Here is a 14,281-nt window from a genome sequence, read left to right as displayed (position 1 = left end):
AGGTTATTTTAAGTATTACTGGAAAACAGAAGAAATGTTCGAATTTTAAATTGACCCATGATCTTCAAAACATAATTTTGGTTAGACTTCAAAACCGATCACATGAAAACAATGTGACGTACTACTGCTTCTCGTGTTGTGCTAAAATACTTTAAAGTGATTCACGAACCCTTTGTTTCAAAAGTTTGTTGGAAATAATGTATGTTTGCATTCTTCCTGCAAACAACCTGCTGGACTTGCTTTGAGGGGGAAGCCACATTTTTTTGGCTGTGCCAATAAATAGACATTCTCCAGTCGCACGCAAAGTATTCCGAGTGTGGGGCAAAGTTTTGTTCACATCCGATTAAAAAAAAAAAGAAAAAGAAAAACACAAATAATTTACCACTGCTTGGTGGATGAAATACAATCTAATACGTAGTAGATTATAGACTTTAAACAGAGGTAGGCAAACCCTTGGAGTCGCGGGCCACATTTCTCATATGGATTGACGAATAAATATACATGCAAAAATCTACATGTTTTTTTCTTTGTCATTTGTTTTTAAATATTTTAGTGTCCTTAATTTCGTTTTGAAATTTTCAGAACTAAAGCATTATAAAATATTAGGTACTGTTTTAAACACTTAATTCGATGTTAAGATTTGTAGTATTTCTGTCGTATAATTTTTCTGATATTTCCATAATAGTGTTTTTGTAGTATTCATGATGTGTTTCTGTAAAATTACTGTTGCTGTGTTTTGTGGTATTTCTGTAGGTTTATTTTTCCATTAGTATTTCTGTAGCAGTATTTTACATTAGAGTATTATTGTATAAGTGTTTTTGTATTTATTTTTTTCTATTCAGAACTAAAGGAAACAATATAATAGGCCACTCCTTTTAAGCACAGCATTTAATATTTGCTATCATAGTATTTTTGTTCTGTTACTGTAGAAGTATTTTTGGAGTATAATTGTATTATAGTATTTCTGTAGTATTATTTCCCTTTGCTTTTCAGAATTAAAGCAAAATAATATTTTCTATTGCCATTTTGAGCATTAAATGTAATATTTCGTTTTGAAGTAATCCATAGTATTTTTGTTGTATTATTTTAGTAATATTTCTGTACTTTTATCTAGTAATATTTATGTATTATAGTATTACCTCAGTAATATTTTGGACTGTACCTTTTTAGTGTTCAGAATAATAGTAGACTAATATATTAGGTACTGTTTTTAACCACTACGTTTGATATTTACTTTTGTAGTAGTTTTGTTGTATTTTTGTTGTATTATGTTAGTAGGTTTTCTGCATTAGTATATCTGTATCATTATAATAGTATTTTGGTAGTATTTGTTTTTTGTTTTCAGAATTAAAGCAAACAAATGTTTTAGGTACCTTCTATGCACTAAATTTGACGTTTAGTTTTGTAGTAATTCTATAGTTTTATAGTATTTGTGTATTTCTTTTGGGGTAGTTATTTATTTACTATCATATATATATAAACCTTTTTGCTCAAAGAGCCTTAAAAGCACAAATATTTAAAACATTTCTTTGAAAGAGCCACACCATATATTTTTAAGACAAACCGCCAAACTCACTCTCCAGACAAAAGCTAATTCCATAGCACATTTTATTTCTACCATTCACCCAATTAAATTGCTCAGGCTGGTTTTCTGGTGTATTAGGGTATTTGCACTTTGTTTTGTGAGTCTTCATCATGAGGTTTCTCAACAGTGAACATACATAGTTCAATGAGATTACATTTAATGGGTTTTTCAGCGACCAACTGCCAAAACGGGGTATTTTGTTGTGACACTCTGATTCTAAACAATAGTGGAGAATGTGCCCTATATATATTGGACTGAACCTTAAATCATTATAGTGCTACCTCAGTTGGCAAGTGGCTTTTAACCACCCGACTATGGAACGGCACAGAGAAATCCCGAACCATTTATACCTAGGAAAAGAGCCATATAGGTTCCCTACCCTTGATATGTAATATCGCAATATTTCTACCATTTTCGTTCAGCCGTTTCAAATCAAAAAGCTTGACGGGCTGCATGTTGCCCACAAGCCACAGTTTGCCCACCCCTAGTATATAAGGTGATTACCTACTCAGTTCTCAAGTAACTGGTGCCTGATGATCAAAAAATGCATGACTGTAAACTCAAATAGTCACTGAACTTGTTTTCCTCCGACCATCCCAATTATTTTATCACCCTCTCTTTATTTACATTTCAAACCGATTCTAATGTGATCAAAGAAGTGGCTGGCGCTCACACTCCATTCATTACCCACTAAGGATTTATTGTTGATAGGTGGGAATTGAAATCAGCTGATTGCTACAGCTAAAATTATCGAGCGAGACCTCAGCGTCCAAATCTCATTAGCTTCTCATCTTAGATTACAATGAGAGAGTAATTAACATGTAAACAATGCAAGGGTTTTTTACTTTGCTAATAACTCCATCATACGCGGGGAAGGAGTTTGCTTCTGCTACTTGGGGATTTGTTTGTGGGTAATTGGATATGTTTACATGCACGGAATAGTCAGATTCAGATCAGAATTCAGGTTTTTTGAAAACTCCGAGTAATCAATTTACATACATATACATGGTGTGCAAAAATAATCACATTAAATGGGGAGGGGGGGTGCACAACTGATGCCGTTTAGCAAATATTCATAGTTAATGCCAGGGGTGTCAAACCCATTTTAACTCAGGGGGGCCACACAATAGAACAAACATTCTCCCGGGGGCCGGACTAGCAGATCAAAAAGCAAAAAAAAGAGGGAAAGAAATAAGAGAAGTCTAGGTGAGAGACAAAGCGAGAGTGTGGGACAAGGAAAGGGAGAAAAAAGAAAGAGAGCGAACGTGAGAAACAAAAGGTATAGTGAGAGAGGGGGAAAGAGAGAGAAAGAAAGTAATCCAAAGAGAAATAGAAAAAAGGAGAGAAAGAGAGAAGGGGAAAGCAAGAGAGAGGAAGAGAAAGAGTTAAAAGAGAGTAAAGGAAAAAAAGAAGAGGGAGCAAGAGAAGATCACAGACACAGAGTAAGAGACAAAGAAGAACAAAGAGAAAGAGAGATGGAGAGAATGAAAGAGAGAGAGATAGTGAGAAAAAAGGGAGGAAGAGAGAGAGAGCGAGAAAGAAATACAACTAAAGCATCTTTGTGAGAGGCACCTGGCTTTGGCAACATGAAGTGTACACATTTCAACCGGCAGCTCGTTCTCCTCTTGCGCTTCCCCTCAGTGTTGTCCCACGAGCCAGATTCAATCCCTTGGTGGGCCTAATCCGGCCTGCGGGCTGCCTGTTTGATACCCCTGGGCTTTGCATTCATCTTCTGATATTAAAGATGGGACCCATTGTTTGAAGGGGTCCTTAGTTGAAAGTAGATTCTTTTCTCTATTATGTATTGTTAACAATAAGTTCAAAGAGCCATTTTTCCCACCACCCTGACCTGCTTTTATCTCACTTTCACAAAGGTGTTCAGGGAATATTACACTGGGTAGGTGGAAAGTGGGTGTGGGCGGGGGAAGGTGGTTGGAGAAGAACTTCATGTTCGTCCCCACATTTTTTGGTTTCTATTTGTTAGTGTAACATGAAAATGGTGAAATCGTGAAAGTAAGAAAAGGCCTGTTTCAAGTACCGTCCAGACGCCAACCCAAGAGAGATGAAAAAAAAAGAGAATAGTTCATTCAATCGCTAATATATGCATGTACTTGCACCCACAACATAAGGAGTTTGACAGAGACTGCAATGATGACATAAGCCAGGTGTTGGCAGCAGCGAGCAAAATGCTCCAAATTCCGTATAGCTCCTATTAAATGAGCAAAATGATTTGACGTACAAAAATATGTCAAAGTAATTATTAAATACCTTAATGCTTTTATAAGCAGACTTGTCTTCCTGAAAACGTGATTACTTATTTTACCATTTTTCCGTCCAGGTATACATATTTATGCAAAATGTTGCATATTAAAACAGCTAATGAGATTTTCTTTATTCTGTAGGGAAACTTGGATGTTTTAAGACAATGTATTTCAACCTTTTCTTGAGCCAAGGCACATTTTTACCCCCGTTAAAATAATCCCAAGGTACACTGCCAGTCGAAAATCTTTTGAAAAAAATCTTTTTTCCCTGTATCTCTGTTTCACTTTTAAACTTTTGAATCAGAATACAAGACACAATGTTGCGTAAGTAGACAATATGTTAATAATATAAAGTTTCCTATCTGCTTATATCTCATTTTAGCAAAGCTGTTCTTGGGGTAACACATTAAGTAGGATGAATGGGGGGACCAGAGTTTGATTGGAGAGCAATTTCATGTTCAACCCCATGTGTTTGTTTATTTTTTTTAGTGTGACATGAAAGTGTTGAAGGTAAGAAAAGGCCAGTTTCAAATACAGTCCAAATGCCAACCCCAACTCCAAGCACGTCTAATAAAGGCTTGTATTTGCACTTGCAAGATAAGGAGCTTGAAGGATGCTAAAATAATGACACAAGCCAGGAAATGTAGGTAGAGAGTAAAACATTTCTAAATTCCGTACATGTATACAGGTTAATAATTTGGCAGTAAATTTGTGTTAAACTATATATTAAATCTGTTTTTTAAGTTTTGTTATATGTTTTCTCAAAGAAAAAAAGACTGAAAATGTGCATGAAAATAGCTGCCATCGGATTTTTTGGGGTAAAATAAGAAAATAATTATTAAAATCTTTAGAATTATGTGCACTATTACTATTTGACTTATTCAATTATTTCAGCGCAATAATAAACAGTTTTATCCAACAAACAAGCATTTAATACGTTTCGCTCACGACCTCATGAGCTGATCATTTGTTTAGAGAAAGAAAAAAAGTAGTGATCTGCTGCCACCTAGTGATGCAGATGGGTGTTATAGTGAGTCTGATCACAGGATGAAAGCAAATATACTGAACAATGGCATGCTTTTTAGCAATGATCAAATTTGGCAACTTCCTGTATCACACTATAGGAGGTCTCATGGCACACTTGTATAAACCGGCAGCACAGTATGCGTACACAAAATGCATGCCAAGAATTTCGTGTGGTCTATTGTTTAGTGCAATAAAATGAGCTAATAAAAACCATATAAGGAAGAAAACACATACTGTATCTAGCAATATTCATTGGAAAATGTTAAGAATGAGTCCTGTTTGTTCTACCACAGAAACTATATTTATATGTTATCAAACATTTTTGAGAAAGTGTTAGGCCCCCACGCAAGTTTAGCTGGTCAAGCAGTCCAACTTTGTTGTCGATAGAAAGCATCTTCATCTGCCTTTTGGTGTTTTTGTGGCTCCAGAGCATTTTGTTGACATGATGGCTTTTACAGAAACTTGAAAAAGATTTGCGTGTACATTATGTAGCTCTGTGTGCACAACTCAGACCGCAATGTCAATACTGTGCAAAAAAGGGGAGCGGCGACTGTTAAGCAAATCACAAGGTAGAACATAATGCAAAGAAGCGAAGTATCGAAACCGCAATACAGAAAGGATTACTGTATAGCCTCCATATACTGGATGTGTGTTTTTGTTTTTACTAAAGTGTGAGCTGTTTCAGTTGTGCATACGATACTCTGCACCTCCTAGTTTAGCTCTGACTCAGCAGTCTATTCAGCGGCAGCCTTTTTAAAAATCAATGTTAAACAGAAGCAATCGTTAACGGGATTGAACGAGATACCTAGTCATGATTCAAAATTTGAATAATCCACTCTGAGTAAATATTTCAGTTGAATAAACGAGTGGTTGTGAAACTTAATTGATGTGTCGGTTGCCAAAAATGGATCTGCTCACATGTAAAACGGATGTTGCATGGATTCAACGTCAGCAGGCAGAAAGGAAGATGGTCACTTGAGAAGGGAAAAAGACCCTGGTCTATGTCCTTCTATAGTCCTTATAAGAAGTTTGCATTGAATATCATAGATCATTGATTAGATGGAAGGGAAGGTCAGGCAGAATGTTGTCTCTCTCTCTTTTTCAGCTAGCACATTCTTAATTGTTAATCTTGATTAGTGTTCCAAATCCAAAGCAGCCCGCGAGACGGTCCGGCTAAAACTGAAGAGCCCTGTTGTGGTCATCAATGCTGCTTATGTTGCAGAGGGTGTTTGAAAGTCAGACTGAATCACTAATCCCTTATAGACTATTTATCCTAAAGTTAATTACATTGGAGCTTGCTGGAGATAGTAAAGTTGGATTCAAAGTGCAAGCAAAGTGCATCAGTGCCTGGTTTGTATTACACCACAGCTTGCAAATGACAAAGAAACTACAAACGAGAAAATAAAGTAAATGAACTGAAATGTAGCAGATATATCATAAATGAATATGATGATAAATTAAAAGTAAAATTAGCAGAATTATGTAAAAATAAATTACTAACTAACAAACTAACTGACTAACTAACATAGCATCATATTTTAGTATACAAAAAAAAAACTAAAACAGGAGATGTTATCTTTAGAACAATATTTGTTTGCAGTCTATATAAAGAATTAAAGGGACAGTGAGTAGTATTTTACCACTAGATGTCACTGTATAGCGTAGGGCATGGGTTGGCAACGCAAAATGTTGTAAGAGCCATATTGGAAGGCAACACATTCTGTATATACAGTATATAATGTATATATTTTTATTCATTGGGAAATGTCTAGAATGTTTGTGTCACATTTGTCCTCCTACCGAAACCATATCATTTTCCGTTATCAGACATTTTTGAAAAATTGCTAGGGAGCCACTAAAGAGCGCCAAAAAGCCTTATGTGGCTCCAGATAAGCTGTTAAAATGAGTGTTAAAACGCACAGGGAAAATGAAAACTTTAGAGACCTAGAGTGATCAAAACAAACCATTTTTCTTCTCATTTTCACATCATTTTGGATTCTTAGGTGTACACGTAGCAGCAAGATGGCAATCAGGTCAAATAAAATATATATATATACATTTTTTAACCTATGAGCATTTAAAAAATGCACTTTCATGTGATAAGTCTTATATTTTTGCTTATATTCAAATCAAAACTATTGTTTTTTTTTTGAACAAATAAACCTTTTTACCTCTAGGAGGCACTAAACTATACACATTGTCCCTTCAATCTTGAAACCACAACCTCATCTAAGTCTTCTGAATAAGTATTCCTGTCTAGTGTCAATCTATTATTTATAATGATTAAATATTTAAATTCAATCATCCTGCAGCAAGACGGCACGGTTGATATTATTAGCTTCGCTGTTTAAATCTTGCTTCCTTTGAGTGATCAATCCCGGGTGTACGTAGTCCCATATTTGCCCAAAATTTGGCTGGAGGAGATCCATTCCTACGCCGTCCGCAAGAGTGAAATAGAAAATTGATGAATAAATAATAAAATAAAAGCTTGTGCAATAAAAAACCGAAATTAAAGCTCTTTCACAATTTCTACCATTGTGTCTGATATTCTGGAAATGTGGCCCTTTTTGTATATAGTCTGGGAGCCCCTTTGTGCTTTGGATAAACATCAAAACAATGCTGACTGTGTGTGTTTGAATGCAGGCACAGTCCGGGCATGCACATGTTTGTTTTTACACTCTCCCAACTCCTGGAATCACACCTCTGCACTGCATCACTAATGTCAGGTTATATGCGGCCAAGTCCTGAAGCCGGCGTGCATTCTGGGTAATAAGTTGCAAGCTCATGCAGAAGTGTTTCTTTTGTTACTTATTTATGAGTGCGAATGGATGGGTACCCAGTTCAAAATACAGAAAATACATGTTTGAACCAAGATTGAAGTTATTGCATTGTTTTTATTTGTTTATAAAGCACATGCATGCTCACATCTGTTCAAGAATGAGAATTGTTGTAGTATTTATTGTCATTGATAATAATTTACGCAGTGAACATTGTTGAAAATGAGATTAAACATGGCACTCCAGAACAGTGCTGGGCGCGTTACTGAAAAATAGTAATTAATAAGAATAATTAGTTACTTCATTTAAAAAGGAATTCTCTTATCCCCAGATTACTGACACCCAAAAGTAGCGTGTTACTCTCAAGCAGAGGTAAGATTGGGCCTAAAGAATTCAGCCTGAGCCAACCCGAGTTGGGCGTATATAAACCCATACCCACTGAAAAGAAATTGAAATTATGCAGAGTCCAAGCTGCAAATATTGAAAGATTTGGCTAAGAAGCAGAAAGAAAGTTTCTATAGCTTGTAAGCTATTTGCAAGAAGCAGCAAGGACGTCTGACATGAGGGAGGTGGAAGGAGGAAGCTGCACGTCTTTTACTACAACACAGAGGAGAAACATTTCCTTGGATTCAGCGATTTTGAGTTAAACTGATTTTTTTATCTAAATAATGACAGGAGTAAAAGTAAGTGCATGCTGTGTAGATCCTCCACGGAGAAAAAAACAAAACAAATAAAACGACGAGAGAGAATCATGTATTACAGTACCGTATTTTCCGCACTATATGGCGCACCATGTTATAAGGCGCACCTTCAATGAATGATATATTTTAAAACTTATGCCATACATAAGACGCACCCCATTATAAGGCGCTATAAGTGCATGCTGGTTTAAGATCAGGTAATTGTGCAATTTTGTAATTGTAATCCTGTGCAGTCCTTCGAGACATTTTTGGGATTAAGGGCTATTTACGGTAAATAAATGTGACGACTTGACTACAGTAGAGAATGTAGTTACTTTATGCAACCTCTAGATGTTGCCACGCTCAAGGGAATGTCAACAAACCATTCAAAAAGGTCAAACTTTATTAACAAACAAGCTTTCCACAACTCCATTCACTCCCAAAATAAATAAACAGCCGTTTTATTATTTTCTCTGAGGTAAAGCATTTTCGTGACACATCTTTAACATCTTTGAACAACATCGACATATCATTTTATTTTTTGTCCATTTAGTCAACACGCAAAGAAAAAAACGTCTGATACTGTTATCTTAAATGAAACGTTAGTGCAATCGCAATAAAGTGACACTCGTAATGTGCAAAAACAACGAGTGCAAAGCAATAACATAATAACTGTAAAATGTAAAACGTAAACACACAAAAGAAAAACAAAGATCACTCTATAAGCTCCTCATCGACGAATCCCTCGAATTCTTCTTCTGCTGTGTTCGAATTGACCATATCTCAGTGAATGGGCCATCCAACACGTCCGGTGTTTTTGTGCCAGCGCTGTTGCCTTCATACGTATAGTTATCGTACTGACACTTCTGCTTGCCGCTCTTTGTTGAACAACCCACTGTTCAAGTGTCTCCTCTAACTCTGGCCATCTTGCTTTATTGCCACGGAAACTTTGTTGAGTTTTCCTTACTTGGCGGAGCTTATCTTCATCCTTTCTCCACTTCCGTACCATCGATTCATTTAAGTTTAACTCTCTCGCTGCCGCTCTATTGCCGTGTTGTGCTGCGTGACTGATCGCTTTGAGTTTAAACTCGGCGTTGTACGCGTGTCTCTTAACAGCAGCCATTTTTTATACAAATGCACGTATGAAAGAGAATCTCGCTCGCTCTCTCTCTCTCTCTCGCTCTCTCTCTCTCTCTCTCTCTCAAACGTGACATTCTGAATAATTCTGCGTTTGTTTAAGGTAAATTGTGCTTTACATCTTCACCAGTCATAACCCTGGATTCAGACAAATACTGTATTTGTTGAATATGAATTAAGCAGTTTAATGGGGTAGCCATTTTGCCACTTAGTAAACAAATACAACACGAGCCCCGGCAACTACCAATCGTTTAATATTTCCCAGTATGCACAGCGCGAAAAATGGAGTCGGCGGCTGTTTCTCGTAGTTGCGAGACCTTGCGAATTTAATATTGAGCCATATATAAGGCGCACTGTGTTATAAGGCGCATGGTCAGCTTTTGAAAAAAAATAAGACTTTTAGGTGCGCCTTATAGTGCGGAAAATACGGTACTTGTTACTGAGAAAAGTGTGTTCCAGGAATGTTTTCCTTTCTAACGTGTTTGTCCAACCACTGCTCCAGGATGTAATATCTACCTACCTACCTACCTACCCTGGTCATATCCCTCGAGAGAGGTGACCGACAGCAAGACAAACACATACAAAAACAAAGAAAATAAAAAGAGGAAAAGGAGCAAAAAACACACACAAAATTTTTTGGACCATTGCCAACCCAAATGCCCAAAATCCCAAACAAATTAAGCACTTCAGCATCCAAGTTGGTCATGCTTTCGTCCCTTCAGTTGAAACGGGACACAAAAAAGCGGCCATGTCACTCGGGTCAGGGTGACACAACACACTCTTCTATTCAACAGCAGAGGCCGACAGATTTCACTGCTTCACCCCTGCCGCATCATACGGTGCCCTGCCCGTTCCTTAGTGCACGTCTAAACATTCCTATCAGCAACAAGAGCTCTAGCTTCCACTACATTTAGACCTCTTTCCTGCAGTGCACTCATAACACCATCCATCCACGTCAATCGCGGCCTTCCTCTTGGTTTCCTTCCACTTACTTCTTCTCTGTAGATCCTCTTCAACATTCGCTCCTCATCCATCCTCCGTGTGTCGAAACCAACTGAGTACTCTCATATCCACACGCCTGTGCAGTTCCACTACTACTCCAGTTCTGTCTCTCACAATTTCATTTCTCTATCTATCCATTCTTGTCACTCTTAACATACTCGTCAAACACTTAATCTCAAAAACATTTAATTTCCTTCTCAAATCTGCATTCAGGCTCCAAGTCTCTGCAACATACAACACAGTTGGCACAATAACACTCTAATACAGTCCCCCCTTAACATCCATACTCAGTCTCTTGTCACTCATCACTCTCCGAAGAGCACCCAAAACCTTGCTTTCTTGATTCACTCTGTGCAATACCTCGCACTCCATTCCACCAACTGCAGCCACATCATTACCTAAGTACCTAAAGCTTTCAACTTCTTCCAGCACCTGTCCATGCAACCTTATTTCCAACGCCATGCCCACTCCAGCACATGGACTCTACATCACCTTACTCTTCCCAACATTCACACATAACTTACGTCTATCACACACTCTTCCAAACTTCATTACTAACCTTCTCAATGTTTCCTCAGAATTAGCCACAAGCGCCGTGTCATCTGCAAACACCAACTGACTTATCTGCCACACCATTCCACTGTTATCCATCATCTCTACACCTCTGCCAAATACTCCTGCATTCACCTCTTTCAATATAGAAAAGAATTAAATAAAAAAAGAATGTTAGGATAAATAAGTAAAAATATTGTCAAGGCAGTGCTTGGAGACTGACCTTAGTGATAAGTGCATAGGAACAATAGTGCTCTTCTTTTCGCATGCAGGTGTCTCAAAGTCAGCGGTGCGGCGGCCTTGCAGGGTCATGATACTAGTGAACCCTCTCAGCGGACGTGGCCAAGCCCTGCAGCTCTTCACCAACCACGTGCGAGCCATGCTCACTGAAGCTGCCATCCCCTACACGCTAGTTATCACAGGTGGGCAATGCACACACAAGATGGAAGATCAGGCCTCAAATACCCAGCCTAACGCAGGCCAACAGGTTTTAAATCCCGACCCAGCCCGTCCTTTGCAGGACCGAGACCGAAGCAGAATCAAAATTTTCACATTTTATTTGTGAGGACTTGAGAGGAGAATGGGTGGTATTATTGTAACCTGTGCAGTCCTTTAAGACATTTTGTGATCAATGGCTATACAAATAAATGTGACTTGACTTGGCTTGAAATTTATGTAAACAAACTAGACTGTCTTTCATCACAAAATGTATGTTAAACAAGGCTATATATACATTATCATCTTTTATATTTCTGTGTCTGCCGAGGTTACGTTATCCGACAGTTTTCCATCATTGACGGATATTTCTAAGTTCATGGCGAAATTTAAAGGTCATCTGTTTGACCGTTTGAAAATCAGAGGACCAAAGAGACGAAGGAGAACACAGACATGTGGATAGCAGAAAGAGATAGAAAGAAGTTATTTGAATTAATGTTGAAACATTGTTGTACAGTACATGTTGTTAAGAGTTGAGTTATGTTCTTTTTTTGTTTACTAGCCCCATTTTATAAACCTATCATGGTTCACGGATTCCTTAGGGTCGTCGGGGACGATACTAGAACAATTTTCCTCTCAGAACACCTCAGCAGTAACTTAACATTAGCTTAGTTTTAACATTAGCTCATTGTTAGCTTAGCAGTCGCGCACCCTTGTGAAGAGTAATCTTATTAAACTAATATGAAGTAGCCCAACACAAAATGTTTTCCAACCTCACAAAGACAATGGTCTTCACAGAAAATCTCAATGTAAGCATAGCGATCACATAGCACTTGCTTAGCTCAACGGTAGCTTAGTGTTACACGCAACCTATTTTGTACAACAAACAAACAAAACTAACATGACAATAACGTTTTCTTTAGAGATGAATATTCTAAAGAGGTATAGACAAAGGTATATACGGTGGAGGTAGCACTAGCTTAGCATAGCACTCACGCAGTCATTGAGACAGCCTGACCCGAAGGTAATCATTGACATTTTAGGCCAAATCCGGGCCGAAAGTCGGTCGGGCTCGGACTGGGGCTTAAGATCTTACCTCTGGCGTATACGTACGGCAAAAGATTTCTTTCCTGAAGATTTTTTTTCCATTTACATTTATGTAAAAATGCAGATAATAACATACAAATACTTCCCCAAAAGCATTAAAAGTAGAAACTGACATATATAGATCTAGGAAAAATAAAATAAATGAAGCATATCTGCAGATATTTAGTTGCACTCCCAAATTATTTGCATTATTTATAATTATCATCGTTAAAGCAATATGTATGGCCCTGGAATAACCATTACTTTATAAGATGATCTAAAAACGGTTTTGATACATCAAATAATTGTACTTTTGTCGTGTGTACTACCGCAATAAGTTTGGCAATCCAGTTCTTAAGGAGAGTTATAGTGTAGTGCATTAGTCTCAAACTTGTGGCCCGTGGGATGATGGTTTGAGGGCCCTGCCGTAATATAAGAGTTCAAAGTAAGTGCAGGACAATTTAACTGATTAATTTATTCTCTTTTTAATCCTTATTTTATTGTGTAGAAAATGTAGTTACGTACTTATTTGCTGAATTATTGTACTTTTTTTTTTAGAACTGACTTATTTTTTCTCAATTATTCTTCGACTATTTTTTTTTTTTATAAATTTAGTGTCTGTAAAGAAAAAACAATATTTCAGAACAGTGGAATGGTTGCTTCAGAAAGTTTATTTTACTAAATCTGATTTGGCCCCACCTCACCCAGTCTTTCGCACAGACCAAGAAAGTTCAATTTGAGACCCCTGGTATAGGACCTAATTAACTTACCGGTATTATTATGTTGTTGGCTATCTTCCTCCAAAAAAACTGTTTAAATATGTCACAACAAAAATCCTTAGATTTAGGACATAACCGTAATAACAACTAACGGGAATGAAAGTGACCAAAACGCACCATCAGATTTGTTTTCTTTTTTTCTGGGTAACTGTAGAAGCAAGATGACAGCGTATGATGTCAGCTCTTTCTAGGTGAGCCTTATATTAGTTAATTAATTATTGCTTATTATTTAAATCAATATATAAATATTTTTTTGATTTAAAATTTTATTAACACTAGGAGGTGCTCAATAATCCTCACTGTCCCTCTAAGGATGCACGATAGCTGTTTTTTCCCCACTGATAATGATTCTTCCAGAGATCAATAACAATAACCTAGAACTTTGTTTTCAATTACATGCTTTTTTTTTGAAAAATAATAAAAACCCACCCTAATCCTTTTTTTTTAAATAGATTTGCATCTTTAGTTTGGTTTAAAATAACAATAAAATTATACAGTTCTGGTAAAAAGTCTTTTAAATTGTGTCTATAATGTGTGTACATAAGTGTTTTGAATTCCCTCCCGTTTTCACCACCAATCACACACATTTTAAGACGACCACTATGACAAAGAAGAAAAGCCACACTGAAAGTGGATCGATGGATGCCAACCCTTTTAAAATTTAAAGTCGTAGTGCACAAAGCTAACAAAATGAGCATCTCGAGGAGGAAAGGATTACACGTTTAATCTCTGTGTGGGACAATACTGCTGACGTGCAGGGCCATCAAAGCGGCAATTTACATACGCTTAGTAAGGAATAATGTCAAAAGGGTTAATATTTTGGCTTTTTTTGACATAAAAAAACAAATATTTGATAGTGGTACCCAAATAATTCCTTGAAAAATCTCAATTTTGACTGCAGCTCTGTATTGACAGCATCAAGCACTCAAAATGTGTTCGCTCCTGACAGCAGAAGGAGCAA

At 37.1% G+C, this 14,281-nt stretch overlaps 1 protein-coding gene across 1 annotated transcript in view; it reads left to right on the top strand.

Moving 5' to 3' along the window:
- The window catches only part of LOC148373391 (sphingosine kinase 1-like), a 41,019-nt gene that overhangs the window by 9,133 nt on the left and 17,605 nt on the right, over window positions 1-14,281 (top strand). Inside the window, exon 3 of the mRNA XM_088354579.1 lies at window positions 11,293-11,442. Within this exon, the coding sequence (XP_088210705.1) occupies window positions 11,293-11,442 (150 nt within the window). The remainder of the gene's footprint in view (window positions 1-11,292; window positions 11,443-14,281) is intronic.

This window comes from Urocampus carinirostris, chromosome 1 (genome assembly GCF_059441175.1).
Source record: "Urocampus carinirostris isolate Australia breed hairy pipefish chromosome 1, RoL_Ucar_1.0, whole genome shotgun sequence".
NCBI lineage: Eukaryota > Metazoa > Chordata > Actinopteri > Syngnathiformes > Syngnathidae > Urocampus > Urocampus carinirostris.
Note: the sequence above shows the minus strand (reverse complement) of the source record. Positions and strands in the feature narration are given on the sequence as shown.